Source organism: Argiope bruennichi, chromosome 2 (assembly GCF_947563725.1).
Source record: "Argiope bruennichi chromosome 2, qqArgBrue1.1, whole genome shotgun sequence".
Classification (NCBI taxonomy): Eukaryota; Metazoa; Arthropoda; class Arachnida; order Araneae; family Araneidae; genus Argiope; species Argiope bruennichi.
In genome coordinates, this window is record NC_079152.1 from 55,905,687 (window position 1) to 55,919,804 (window position 14,118).

A 14,118-nucleotide genomic window follows, 5' to 3' on the forward strand; every position below is an offset into this window, starting at 1 on the left:
ATAATTATCTTCTCGGTTCTTCTAAAAAACAAAAAAAAAAGATCATCTTGAAAGGAATAGAAAACAAGTTTCTCTTTTTTGCAACACACTTTTATAATTCTGCATTTAACAAATTTTTAATGCTTTGAGAAAATCATGTTTAATTTTGTCAGATTTTTTTACTTCCTCTATAAGATATATAAAAAAAGTGTTGCAACTGTCACGAAAATTCGGATTCCAGACCTTGGGGAATTTCCATGATTTATACCTTCTTGACTTCGAAAAACACATTTATAAAAAAAATGTCCGACTGTTTGCTTGGGTCAAAGATGATTGAGCTTGACGGATGAAATTTGGTATACGGTCTTTACATTAAATTTGTAGATTTTTATCATATTTTGTGCAAATCCAACCTATGCAAGTATGTCTGTCCAACTGCTCGAATATGTTAATACGATCCCTACAAAACAGAAAGAGCTAGATAGATAATAATCGGTACACAGATTTAACATCTATAGTATAGACCCCTATCAAATTTTGAGCCAAATTCAATGCGAAAACTTCAAGTGGTCTGTACTTTCAGAAACATGTAAACGCGATTGCTTAAAAACGCAATGACTTAAATATATCAAATTTGGTACGTGATTTTATAACTACATAAACAGTCGTAAAATCACTTTATATCAATTTTGTTTCGATTGATTGGAAAAAACCCATCTAGAACATGAATTCGGTTTTCGGTTACTATTAACTGCATGCCATAGATTAATCGCAAAAATATCGCCAGGATCATACAATAGATTAACTTAAAATGCGAAATTCACATCAATGCTTGATATTTCGTAACTATTTTATGCCAATACCACGCAAGGCGTTCTCTAAAATGGCATCTCTAATATAGTCTAATAGAGAGTATGCGAGAAAGTCTGGATTGGTTTTTCCTCACCGTAGAATTAATTCTCGAAACCGCTGGATTTCCTTCAACACGTAGAAGTAATTCTTAGAAGTTCGAAAGAAAATAGGAGTTTTATTACATTTATGAAAACCCGTTTTTATTTTTATATATAAGGCCTGATCTAACTTAAACTTATAAAAGAAAAAGCCTTATCATGCCGTTAATTTTTTTTAAAGTCTATTTGTTTGTAAAGAAGTTTTTTAATAATCCAAGACAGTTCGATTTCCAACTGTATTTAAGTGACACATTTGATTTCCGTGTGCTTAAAAAGACCAAACAATGGAACAAAATATCGTCTGATGCAATTGAAAACTTACATTTATTCTCGTGACGCCACATAAATGGTTTAGATTGTTCCACTACCTTGCATTTTCTACTTGCATCACAGAAAATATTTTCTTTATATTTATTCAATCATCGAACTTGGAAAAAGTACATATTATTAATGATACCATGAAATTATATTTAATTCCAAAAAATATTCAAAGTAATTATTGTTTCTAAAGATCTTAGATTTTTTTTAAATATTCCTCCAAATTAATAATGTTAAAAAATATCAACTGTAGATTTCTTATTCGTTATTCATCATCTTCCAGGCCCTTCCTGATGTGTTTCGTGACAGGACGACTACAGCATCAGACTCCATTGACAACATCTGCAAGAACAGGTATCCCGAAATAAAAGCATGTAAGGAATTTACTTTATTCTTAAATTTTTATTTTCATTATAGAATGGTATGAAAATTGCATGTATGCCTTAAGGATTGCAGATATAAATATAAGTTCTTAAATGACACGGTAGAATTTCAACTAACGTAATCGCTTCTTGATAATTCACTTATATAACTTAATTGGTTTATATATTGATATTACAAAATTGAGAATTAAAATGAGAATAATTTTGATTTTGATTTACATCAATATGTCACACAAGAAACAGTATGATTGAAATGATTTTAAATTATCTAATTTCCCAAAGATATTTTTATACCTTTTTTTTTCCTAAATTTCAGATCAAATGACGCAGTTTTAAAAAAACGCCCTCTCTATTCTTTTTGTTTATACTTGGTGTATATATACTGGCCTGACTATATTACATTGAAAACTTTAAAAGAAAATAATAAAAAATCTAATACTCTTGAAAGATTTGACGTTGAATTATTCTTCTTCAGTTGGGTCAAATATTGGAGCATTTTTCGAAAAAACATTAATTATATTTACTTAGTGTGATAAACTTATTCAGGCGGAATTGCATGTTATTTTTCCATAAAATAAAGAATACTTAGAGCAAAGTGGCTTTTTTTCATTTCTGCTGACTAAATCTCGACAGGATATAAAAAAATGACATGTAATGACCTGAAACAGCAGAAAAATTTAACCTCTCACCGACGCCAAAAACCTCAAGAAATCGGTGCTAGAAGAACCAAGAAATAGATCTGGCAATTTTAGTCGCTTGTTCTTAACGTTAGGCTTAACAAGAAAGCCAAGAACATACGTCAAGTGTCATTTTCACCCAAAAAACGAAAGAAAGAAAATGGTTCCTTGGAGCTTTATTTTTATTATTTATTCATTCCTCTCGTACGATGATGGATAAGAATGACAAACCAGTGGAAGCTCCGTCAATCCATCCATGGCTTGAGTTGAGAAGCCAAGCGTTAACGGTCGCATCCAGTGATCGGCTGCATCGGTTTCGGCGGGGGAAAAAAGTAACCCAATAAATGAGAGTCAAGGCACACAAAAAAAAAAAGAACAAAAAAGATTCGTTGTAAAAGACTCGGTAATTAGCCTGATACGACATCCCGCTTAATTTTCTTAAAGGCTGTCTTGTAGTATTTGTTTGTTTTGTGTTTTTTTATAGCCGCTTTTCAAAGACCTTATCCGTGCAAGGGAGTCAATTTCATTTTTGATTTTGATTTGTTGTCGTTGTAAAGCTCTCGATGCTCGACAAATTTACAAGGCACTTCTGATCTGTCGAGTAAACTAGATTAGATCGGGATTTTCGAAAAAGAACAAAGTCTTCGGCCCTTTTTTTACTACCGTTGTTGATAAAGGGGGTGAGCTAAAAATTTAAAAAAGGCTTACGATGTATTCTTCTATATTAGTTTGCTGTCGCTAATTACCAAATGCTGTAAATATACTGGTTTCGAAAGAAAAAATGTCTGTTAGTTCTTTTGTACAAAAAAATATAGTCTTTCAAATGACTGTTTAAATAAGACTGTATTCTCAAAACAAAATTACTTTTTTTATTGTATTTTATGGAATGTTTGACTTGGAAGCTTATTTCTCTTTTCGTAATAAGTGCGTCTTAAGTTTTTGATTACAACCCATATGTGTTTGCATTTGTGAAAGAAGCAAATAAACTGATGATAGTTTCATTTGTTGTTAGTCAAGTATGAAGAATTCTTACTATGCTAAAAGTCGTAAGATATAAAATAGGAGTTTCTAGATTTGCTCCTATATTATTCAATATTTATTTATGGCATTTTCTGATAAACTTGAAAATGAGAACATTCAAATTTAAAAACATCAGCATTATGTGTTATGAGAAAATACTATATTCCGAAGTTGAAAATTAAACTAATATTCAGTCTTGCTCGATAAATAATTCGAAATTTGTAATCGAATTCATTTTTGATCTATTCAGATTTAATTTAATTTACTTTTAAGATGTTAAATAAAATTTGCAAAAACTATATTCTAATATGCATGTATATTTGTTCCCACGAAAGCGTAAGCAATAGGCAATTCATTTGGTACCATTTTGTCATGAATTAGCCGATGTTTTCTCTTCCGTTCCGTGTGTACCAATGACTAATATTCATAAACAGACAGCTTCAATACCCTACAATCTCTCTCATGTTGAATTCAGTAATTTATACTCGGAAGGGCCATTCATATTGCTTTGACGAGTAAATTTGATCCATCTTTATAAAAATGAACAACTTGGAAAGGAAATAAGAATTTTGGGATTCCTAGACCGCAAATTCAAATATATCGAAATGTAAGAGAAAATTCACTTATCTGTCTCTCCGGGAACTTCTAAATGAGAAGAATCGGGGTATTCCAATATGAATTAGTTCATATAAACATCAAAATCATTATTCCAAGGATTGTCATTTTTATCATCTCTTTTATTTGCTAGACGAGGACACAGGCACAGATAATTATTTACAAATATTTACATATTTCTTTTACGTGCACGAATTATTTATATAGCATACAACAATCTTTGGATCCCTTCTTACACATTTCCTGAACCAAAACTGAAACTCGCTTCTGTTTCTGTGGGATAATGGGATTTTTTTCCTGATGTTACCATTGAGCTTACGCAAAAGTGCTACATGATATCACGGTTAAATAAGGAATTCCAACAAAGATTAAATAATGAGAAGCTAACAAAAAAGAATAGATATTGTTGTCATAAAGGAATGTAATTATTTTAAATTTTTAAATAAATCCGGTTAGTATGTCGAAGCAAGAAGATAAACTTCTTTCTCTAGATTAAGTATAGGTATACTACTCGCATGAAAGACATCTCTTCCGTTGAAACGAATGGCAGAAATACAATTTCTGATCTTGAAGCCACGAATCTATCTGAAGTCCATTTTCAGTAGGCTATGTACAAAGTAAAGTAATATTCAAAGCTTTGACATATGTCGCGATGTTTTTAGCTACGAGTATAGATATCAATTCTTAGCTTCGAACAAGTGGCAAATGTGGAAAAAAAAAGTTTTTCAAAAGGATTTTTCACAGCGATGTGTCAATTATTTACCTAATTTAGATAACCTATCTGCATTATTAAAAAAACTTAGGGAAAAGAAAATTTCAAACCTTACCTATCTAACCAAACCTTTCCAGTTGCTTGACCTATCTACGAACTTGACTGTGCTTTTCACCCTCCTCCATTCAAATTTTCTATAACGAAATCGTAAAATAACATGTGCAAAGTATTATACGCATATGCATTATATGATCAAAAGTATTCGAATACTTTCTAATTTATATGTTTTTAAGAATTTCTCTGTAAAAGCTGGACGAACTGCTTTTATGTTTTGTGTATATATATATATATATTACAAGTGTCCAAAAAATTCCTTTTACCCTCACATTAGATTATGAGTGACGACAACAACTACCACAAACGTTATATATAGGTATAGTAAAGAAATCATGATATGATCTGTTTCAGTGCCACCTGGAGACAAGCAAAAGAGTTAACGTTCCTATCACAAAAATGATTCACAAAAAGTGACTTAGAAAATTGTTGAGCGTCTTTTATTCAGTTTAAAAAGACACCTTGAGCGCAATAATACTAAGAACAAAACACGCAGAACATACGTTTGTTTTGTTGCTATTTTCTAAACTTGTGTCAACTCGAGATAAGGTCATCTTTTGAACAATAAACGTCGATTTTGTTTGTTCAAAAAATTTATTATTCGACTCTACGGAATAGAACATTTACAGCACCGAAAATAAAAGTATCAATATCTGTTCTGGGTATTTTTTCTAACGCTTTTCTGGCATAAGAATATTAGAAATCACAATTTATACCACTTAGAAATTAGTTACTAGGACACGATAAAAGTAAGCACAATGATTTTGAGTTCCAAGAGCCCTGATAGGAGAGAATATTTAGAAATTTTCTGGGAGTTATGTTATAAAAGACATTATAATAAGCAGAGTTCCTAAAAGGAATTTCCTTAAAAGTATAATTTAGTTGACACATCAGTTATTTAAACATCAGCAAAAACATTCAAGTTCTATCTGTAAATTAAGCAATTTTAAAAGAAAATTGAAATAACTCCTTACTTTCATCACAAAAATATCCTGTTAGTTGCAACTACTGACTTAGTCTCATATTGATAAAAAGGAATTCAAAAGCGATTTTTCTTTATTCTTTGTAAATATATATCGTGTTCCTTGAACTTCTTTCTTTTTCAATTGCAAATTGTGAGCAGGAAAAAACTTCGACATTTATCTTTAAAAATTCCACAGTACGATAATTTATATTCTTTCGTTGATCTTCAGTAAAGGGCACATCGCCAAAATAAGCCAGTAAGTTCTCGGAATTCGCCAAACGTTACCAACAATGTACTATCAAAATTTGGTTATCAAGTAGGTCCAACTTTTTATACGACATTGAATGTTACCTGGTTGAGTATTTCAATTAAATTTGCTTTCTACATGAACAAAACATTTCATCTACATTTTTATAAAGCTATTATAACAGAAGACTGATTGAATAAATTTCAGTAATTGATTAACATTAAATCGCAATTCATTAAAAATATGAAATAATCATTTATGGAAGAAGTAGAATTTAAATAATAGCTTCATACAATACTTACAACTAATATCATCATTACAAAGAAATTACGCAAAAACTGCAGCAATATGATGATGGCTTTATTCGTGAAGAAATCAAATGTTCAGAAAAGAGCTTCTTCAACTATCAATCTCGACATCAAGTTGATCACGCAAATGAACTCAGAGTTACGAAAATACTGATACTATCAATATTTTCCGGACATTCAGGTTATTAGCTACTAATATTAAGAAATAATTCTAAAAATCACTTATATTTTAAACATTTTAGATTAAGTTTTTAAAATAATTCTATCTAATTTAATTCCTTTGAATTTATTGTTATCATTATTATTTTGCTTAATGGCAGATACAGGATAATTCGATAGTAAATCCATTTTAGTTTTTTTTTAAATTATTACTTATTTTAATTTATAAGAATTTCGTTCTGAAAATTTGTAATTACACATGCATGTTGCTAAATTTAAAAGATATAAAATAATAAATTAATAAACCCATGTACACAAGTTACAATTGCCCTTTCATTTTTTGGTACTAAAACAAGGATTCTTTAAAAATTTTTATCTGAAAAATGTTCCGAAAACGTAGAAAGATTGCTTTATTCTACAGTACACTTAGAATAATTGCAGCTCAAGAAATTAATTCAATGAAATAGTGCAGAGTCCGAATATTTAATTTGAGCAACAAAAGAAACATTATCTAAACAACGCATACAACGATTCTTATTATTGCAGTAACCAGACTCATTAAGTGCGTGTTGCATTTTTAATATATGTTTTTACTCCAATCGGATGTGGAAGAAGCTATTTCCAGCTGCGTAAATTTATGCTTTTCTTTTATCTTTTTCTTTTCCATACATGCTGCTCTAGAACAAAACTCTAAAGTCCTGCTTAAAGAAAAGTACATGAGTAAATATCTGAACCTTACTTTGAATAAAAACAGTTGTTAAGATATTGATAATGGTAAAAGAGTAATGGTGGAATAAATTCAGTTAATTAATCAAATTAGAAATTAATTAGTGGTGTTGTTCTGGAATCTAGTTTATCGCATAGTGAAGAAAACTGTATTTTAGGACGACCGATTAGAGCCAAAATTGAATATAGATCTATAGTTTATTTATATTAACGTCCCGTTTTAAAGCAAAATTAGGGCTATTTTGGGATGGATGGGTAATTCAGGTAATTTTGAACCGCAGTCAAATGACACTTCAGCTGGCTTCCACGCCTTCACACAAAACTTCAACACCTCACCAGTGGGAGCACTTTTGCCCCCGACGGATTTAACATGCACCAGAGGCGCTTACAGACGTTTCTTCAATGGAATCGGGTCTCGAACATGAAACCCTTCGATTCCGAAGCCGGGACTTTACCACCAGGTTACCGTGGCCGACTGTTTGATGACAAGACAACACAACGAATTTCATTACTTAAATCGTTCCGTTTTTTCTCTTTGTCGTATACAAATTATATACAAAGAGAAAATATTGCAATACTTAAAAAATTCGAACGCTAGAATTTTGCGGTATGCACGATAGACCTCTCTAAGTAATACGTTTTTGGAATTATGTCTGTCTATCTATGAACCTGGTAACACGAAAATGCTTCAAGATAGGAGGACGAAATATATTATATGAACTAACAGCAAATTTCTAGATTCCTAACGGATTTTGAAAGAAATCCATTCTCAGAAAATCTGTCTGTTCGAGTTGTTTCAGAGAATATAAAATTAGAGAACGCACTTAGATAAAATTTGGTACACAGGGTTTATCCTCTGAATATAAGATTAGATCCTTATCAGATCTTAAAACACATCTGTAGAAAGGTTAACTGTCTATCCGTCTACACTTTCACAAACATGTAAATGTGATAGTTCAAAAACAGAATTAACTGGAGGATTTTGTGTAACTGTAGTTCTGTGTCGAATTTTGGCTTCAGTTGTTGGGTAAAAATGGTGTCCAAAATACATATTCGATTTCTGATACTTTTGGTCTTCTAATGGTTTTGTATTAACCATATCTCAACGACTAATCACTAAAAATTTCCCACTAATTGGCTCTTTTGTAAGTATCAGTTGCTAATAGCAAGCCCTTAATAATATACAAGTACATTTATCTCAGAGTATGCGTAAATATCTCAGAGTAACCATTCCCGCTGATTGAGTTATTGTGGTCACGTACACGCAAATAGATTAATAGATAATCTATTTGCTAGTGAAGAGTACTTAGCAGGCTATGAATACTTCCGCATCAGTAGAGGACGTCATACGCCTTTTTGCGTGTCTTAAGAAAAGCTCCAAGAAACTGAGCAATTTTCGTTGCAAAACTAGCGTTCAGTTACGCACAGTATCATTAATTAATGCTCAGAACTCTATTAAAATATATCAGTCGCTTTTTATTAAACTGATATTAAAATATATCAGTCGTCAGATCATACACAAAGTATTTCATTGGTGATAATGATAACCTCATATTGTATATTTATATCTCTCTCATGTGTTATCACATTGAATTGCAAGTGGCTGCAACGAAGGCTAACTCGTCCTCCATTTTGTTTAGCCATCTTTATTTTTTCACGCAAAATTGAGTTAGAGAATACAAAAGGTAACTATTGGCAAGCAAGTAGCTAAACAAGATGTGTTATTGGTAAAAAGCACCAGAGGAAATAAATGAAAAGCGCATGAAATCGAATTTTAGTATAATAGATATCTATTGTACTGCTAACTATTGGAAAGAAAATGTCTATCTTTGAATCCTTACACTTGTGGGTGCTCTTCGGTTTCGAACCAGAAAAGCCTTCATATAAGCGAACTTTGTGCACGTTAAACCTTTTAATTCATTCCTTCCCTTTCCTGTTAGTATGACTCGGAAGTCTGAAAAAGGAATGCTGCCTCAGGAGTCGTCTTCGTTATCTGACCATGGTTCAAAATTAAGATATTCATCCCAAAATATCCCTCATGTTGTTTCCGAGCAGAAAATAAATGTAATTAAATGAAACAAAGTATTTACAAGAAGTCTCTTTTTTTGTCGGAGGAAACATTATTCTTCGATTCAGCCATGTATCAGCGAAAACGTATTAACCGTTTTTCTTCCTCCCCTTTCCCATCTCTGTTCCTTAGGCGGATTTCCTTCCGGTGTCCAATTGCTGTCTGTGAATATAATAGCCTTTCAAGACTGTCCGCCATCGTGTGACTCTGACATCAGACAAATAAAGTCTGTCGGAAAAAGAGATTGGCGATATTAACACAATAAATATTTCATGAATGTGATGCGAAAATATTAAACCTTTTTTTCTTCTCGCTAGATAGAAAAGTGGAAAGAGGAAAAGCATGTTTTTTTTTCTTACATCTATGCTAAAATACTAATTCGATTCTGTCTGACTCTATTAAAGCTAGCTTGCATCTTTGAGTAGAATGAATTGCTCTCGAGCAACGATTCGCAAGTATAGACGTGGTTTTAGATTAGTCGTTACTGTTCGTGAATCGTTCAAACAAAGTTTGTCGATGTTTTGAAGACAAGTAATTTTCGCTGTTCAAGAGTGAGCGTGTTCTCGCACGTTTCACTAGACTCCTCCAAGCTCCAAGGAATCTGTAAGGTTAAATCTGGAATCTAAGGCATATTTTGTTTTCTACCTCTTGATCCTTATAATGGAATGACGGAAAAAAAAATTGCATGAACTTATCGCAATTTACAAAACCATATCTTGAACTAGATTTCAAAACATAAGGATAATATAAGACTTATAATATATATATCAGATACTTTTCAGCAATAATAAAGTTCCCAAAAAGTAAAGAAAACTACATTTTGCACCAAGAGTGTCTCACTGAGTGATAGCAAACTTTAAAAACGTTAAAATCCATTTTATTTTTCGATTATATTTGTTTACTTATTTCATTTCGAATATTTTACTTTTGGTTTTTATTTCTTTGAAGCTAAGAAATTAATTATTATTTATGAAATGAATAATTATTTATATTATGAACGACTATTTACCCTAATTTGGCCTCGATCTAAGTTTTTATTCTTATAACGTTTTTCCCTCAAAGTGAACTTAAACAAAAAATATTGTAGAAAATTTCGCATCTAACAAATACAAAAAACATACTTAGGAAAGTTATTAAATTTCTTTGAACAAACCAAATATGACATGACAAGTGAATTCAAAATATGCAACCGACGCATAAAAATCTCTATTACGAGTGGCACACCTAACAACTCCTCAAACAGACATATGTTCCATCACTGATGACGGACATGTTAACCAAGAAACATCACCATTTCTGCTTTCTCCAGGGAAGAGGCCACCTACTTAATTATTTTGTACCTTCTTATTTCTATATTTGTGGTGTTCTCCGGGAAAGATTATATATCACAAATAAGATATCACTCAAGCATCTTGGGTGAATCGAGTACTGGGCTTCTGCTAGTTGCACAGATATTGAGGACGGAATCCTACCAACCGTCACCGATGCATCCCCTGCTGAAGGAAATATGTTCAGTTTGAAATGAAAACATTTAAGTGTCCACCGTTGCTATACTTTTAAGAGATACGAGAACTCGCTTACCAAGTGACGGAGTCCTAAAAACCCGTCACCAATCCATCCCCACCTGAAGGAGGTACGTTCAGTATGAACTGAATAAAATTAACCGTGCACCGATGCTATACTTTTAAGAGATACGAGAACTCGCTAATATAATGACTAAACCATAGACTCTTGATTCTCCGAGTGAGAGAATAATACATTTAGAACAATCAAATAAGAAAGCTTTCAAATTCATATGAATTTGCCAGATGCAACAAAATAATTTAAGCAGTATATGTGAGTTTACGCTTAATAACCAACGATTTAAGTCCAAAAAAAAGTAAATGAGTTTCCTTTTAAACACTAAAAAATGGGTAGCAACTAAATCTTAAGAAAGTTAGAAAAATAATTTTTTTAAAGTTAGTAACCATTTAGTGCAGAACAAAGGAAATTTTCAATAGAAATGAAAATATACAAAAATATTAATTAAAGATGTTTTTACCATCGGTTTTTCTATTCTAACTCATGCATATGGGGTGTAATGCAAAGAGAAAACGTAAATCCAAAAAAAAGTTTAAATATATATGGAATCTACTTTTTACTACTAGAATCAATATTTTTTATGACAAACTCAAAAAATGGTTTTTGCTTCAGAAACTGATTTTTGTTATTGTTGCTGAGTTTTTTTTTTTTTTTTTTTTTTCCTAAATTTTTTGAAAATCAAACATTTTTAATGAAGCTATTAAATTCAATCAAGCTAAACCTATTTCGAAAAATTATCTATTTTAATAAAATATTTAAAAGATGGAGTACTTCTATCAAGGAAATTGTAAGCACGCAATATCTGTTGCCTAATTCGATTGAAATAGCATCAACAATCGTGGCAGGATAATTCAAAAAAAAAAATATCACCCACAGTAATTTTTAAAAGATTTCTTTCCATTTTTTAAATAATTTTTTAATAATCTGCTTCAAAACAAGCAGTAACTAAAAAAACTCTGTTTACTTAAATAAATTGATTAAAAAACGTATTCGAAGATGAAATATGCTTCCAGATATTTCACAACTTGTATCAGCTTGTCTAATTAACTGTTTCAAGTTCTGTAAATTATCATCCGTTATTTTATTTAAATTCTATTGCTATATTTGTTTTTCCAACATCACAACTAAATTACTTTGTAATTTTAAAGTTTTCTTTTAATGAAAAGTGTTCAAAAACTTATGCAAGGAATTGAACCAAAAATATGATAAGGCATCGAGTTATTAATTTTTGAACTTAAAAAATATAAACCTTATTTTACAATTTTAACAAAGCATTAAAAACTTTATGTTTACAAAAGATTTAAAAGCAATATTTTGAAAATTACTCTTTGATATTCAAAAATTATAAAAGCAATTCCAGAAAACATGAAAATTAGTAAAAACTGAAGATGAGTTTATCCATGGGTCTTTTAACCAGAATGGAATTTTATAATATGCATAAAAATTCCATGATTTTGGTGCTAAATATCAACCTCAAATATAATTATTTAACAAAATATTTACTTATTCTCAATTCTGTCGAAGTTTTTATAATAAATAGAGTTCAAAACAATTTTCTTTCGGCTTATCGAAAAATAATCCTTTTTAAACACATTTAAATTCAACTGGGTCGAAATCATTTCGAAGTTTCTCACAACATTTCCATCCTTTTCCAGTGGCTATTAGAGGCGACGGTTTCTGTCTGTTTCGGAGGAGGCTTGTAAACAACCGATTAGTGGCCGCAGTAATTCTGGAAATGTACTCCCCCAAACACCGAAAAGGTCACAAATTAATGAATTATGTAAATGGATTTCATTGATTGAGTTTACGAAACTTGCGTAAAAGATTTGTTACGCCATTAAGACATGTTTTCGCCTTTCGATAATTCCCTGAGGGAAAAAAATCTGTAACTCAGTGCCTTTTTTTATTATTATTATTATTGTATGTGGTACGGTCTGAAGGACAACTGGCAGCGATGTTGGGTGCACAGCGCCATCTATAGTTGTGTTTAATAACTAAAAGGCATCCGTAATTATTAAAGTAAAAATTCCTCATAGATTCATTTGTTTCGCAAAAATTGTAGAATATATAACTTAAATACTATTAGCCACAATATAACTAAATCTTTCGATTTCATTTTGGTTATTCAAGCATATGAAATTCACTTCGATTTTTATTTGTGAATGATTATTTATTTGTTGGTGTCCCATTTTGAAGTTATGCCAAATTATTTTGGATCTAACTTTGTCATCGAAAATAATGGTCAGATAGGAAGAAATAGAATAATGGTCAGATAGGATCAAATTCCCCCATAGTATTAACATGGAGATATTTGGAACCGTAATGGCAAATCTTACACGCCAATCCCAAACGCATAATGGCTGTTCGGTGAAATTAACATTTAATCTTGAAATGGATACTCGCATTAGAATCTGAAACAACAAAAAATACTAGATGAATTTTGAATTTCCAACATCCCATCAAGAAGTGGAATTTTGCAAAAAAAAAAAATCTCTATTGTGGAAGATTATTGAGGCAATAAAAATTCATTTTTTCTTCAGGTGATTTTTCGTGAATAAAGAATGAAAGATAACAAAAACAGAATTTACTTCCTAGCTTAATAAATTATAAATTATCTCTAAATTTTGAGGACGAAAAAAATTATAATTTTCAAAAAAATTGAGATTAATGAAAAAATTAAAGATCGGAAATTGTTTGGAAATTGCCATACACTACAATTTCTGTTAGCCGAACAAAAGGAACTGTAGCCATTTTGAAAGAAAAAAAATTAAGTTATGAACATGTATTACTATTTTGTATTTAATTACAGAATATAATTCTGAAATATTTTCAGTATAAAACAAGTTCAAAACTCTCTTTGTAAAATACACTTAAACTCTTTATAAAAGTAACTTTTTATGATTGCAATAGGTGCATCAATATATATTTATTAATAGTTTATACCAAAATATTGTGAATTCGTAATGTTGCTTCTATGGGTCGTTAGTTTCCTAGCGAGAAAGAAAGTTTTACAGATAACAAACGGATGCTTAATGGTTGTCGGGTCAAAGATAACTAGCCTTGGCGACAAACTTAGAGACCAATTGGTGATTTGGCGATAAAAATAAAGGATACAGGATATTCGAGAAGATGACGATAACTACGTTAGAACTCGTGTTCCGGCGTTTGCTTAAGTACATTTGATACATTATCACAGAAGCTATAAAAAATGAAATTTAATCAAATCAGAAGCGTGCAATTGAGACGAGCAGTTGAGTGAATGTTCTCTTTGGACTGTTGATCCCCGAGGAATTCTCT

At 31.0% G+C, this 14,118-nt stretch overlaps 1 protein-coding gene across 5 annotated transcripts in view; it reads left to right on the plus strand.

Annotated features, from left to right (window-relative positions):
• Positions 1-14,118, plus strand: part of LOC129961870 (tyrosine-protein phosphatase 69D-like) — a 666,258-nt gene that overhangs the window by 585,751 nt on the left and 66,389 nt on the right. For all 5 annotated transcript variants that reach the window (XM_056075481.1, XM_056075482.1, XM_056075483.1 and 2 more), the window contains one exon: positions 1,531-1,621. In XM_056075481.1, coding sequence (XP_055931456.1) covers positions 1,531-1,621 — 91 coding nt within the window. The remainder of the gene's footprint in view (positions 1-1,530; positions 1,622-14,118) is intronic.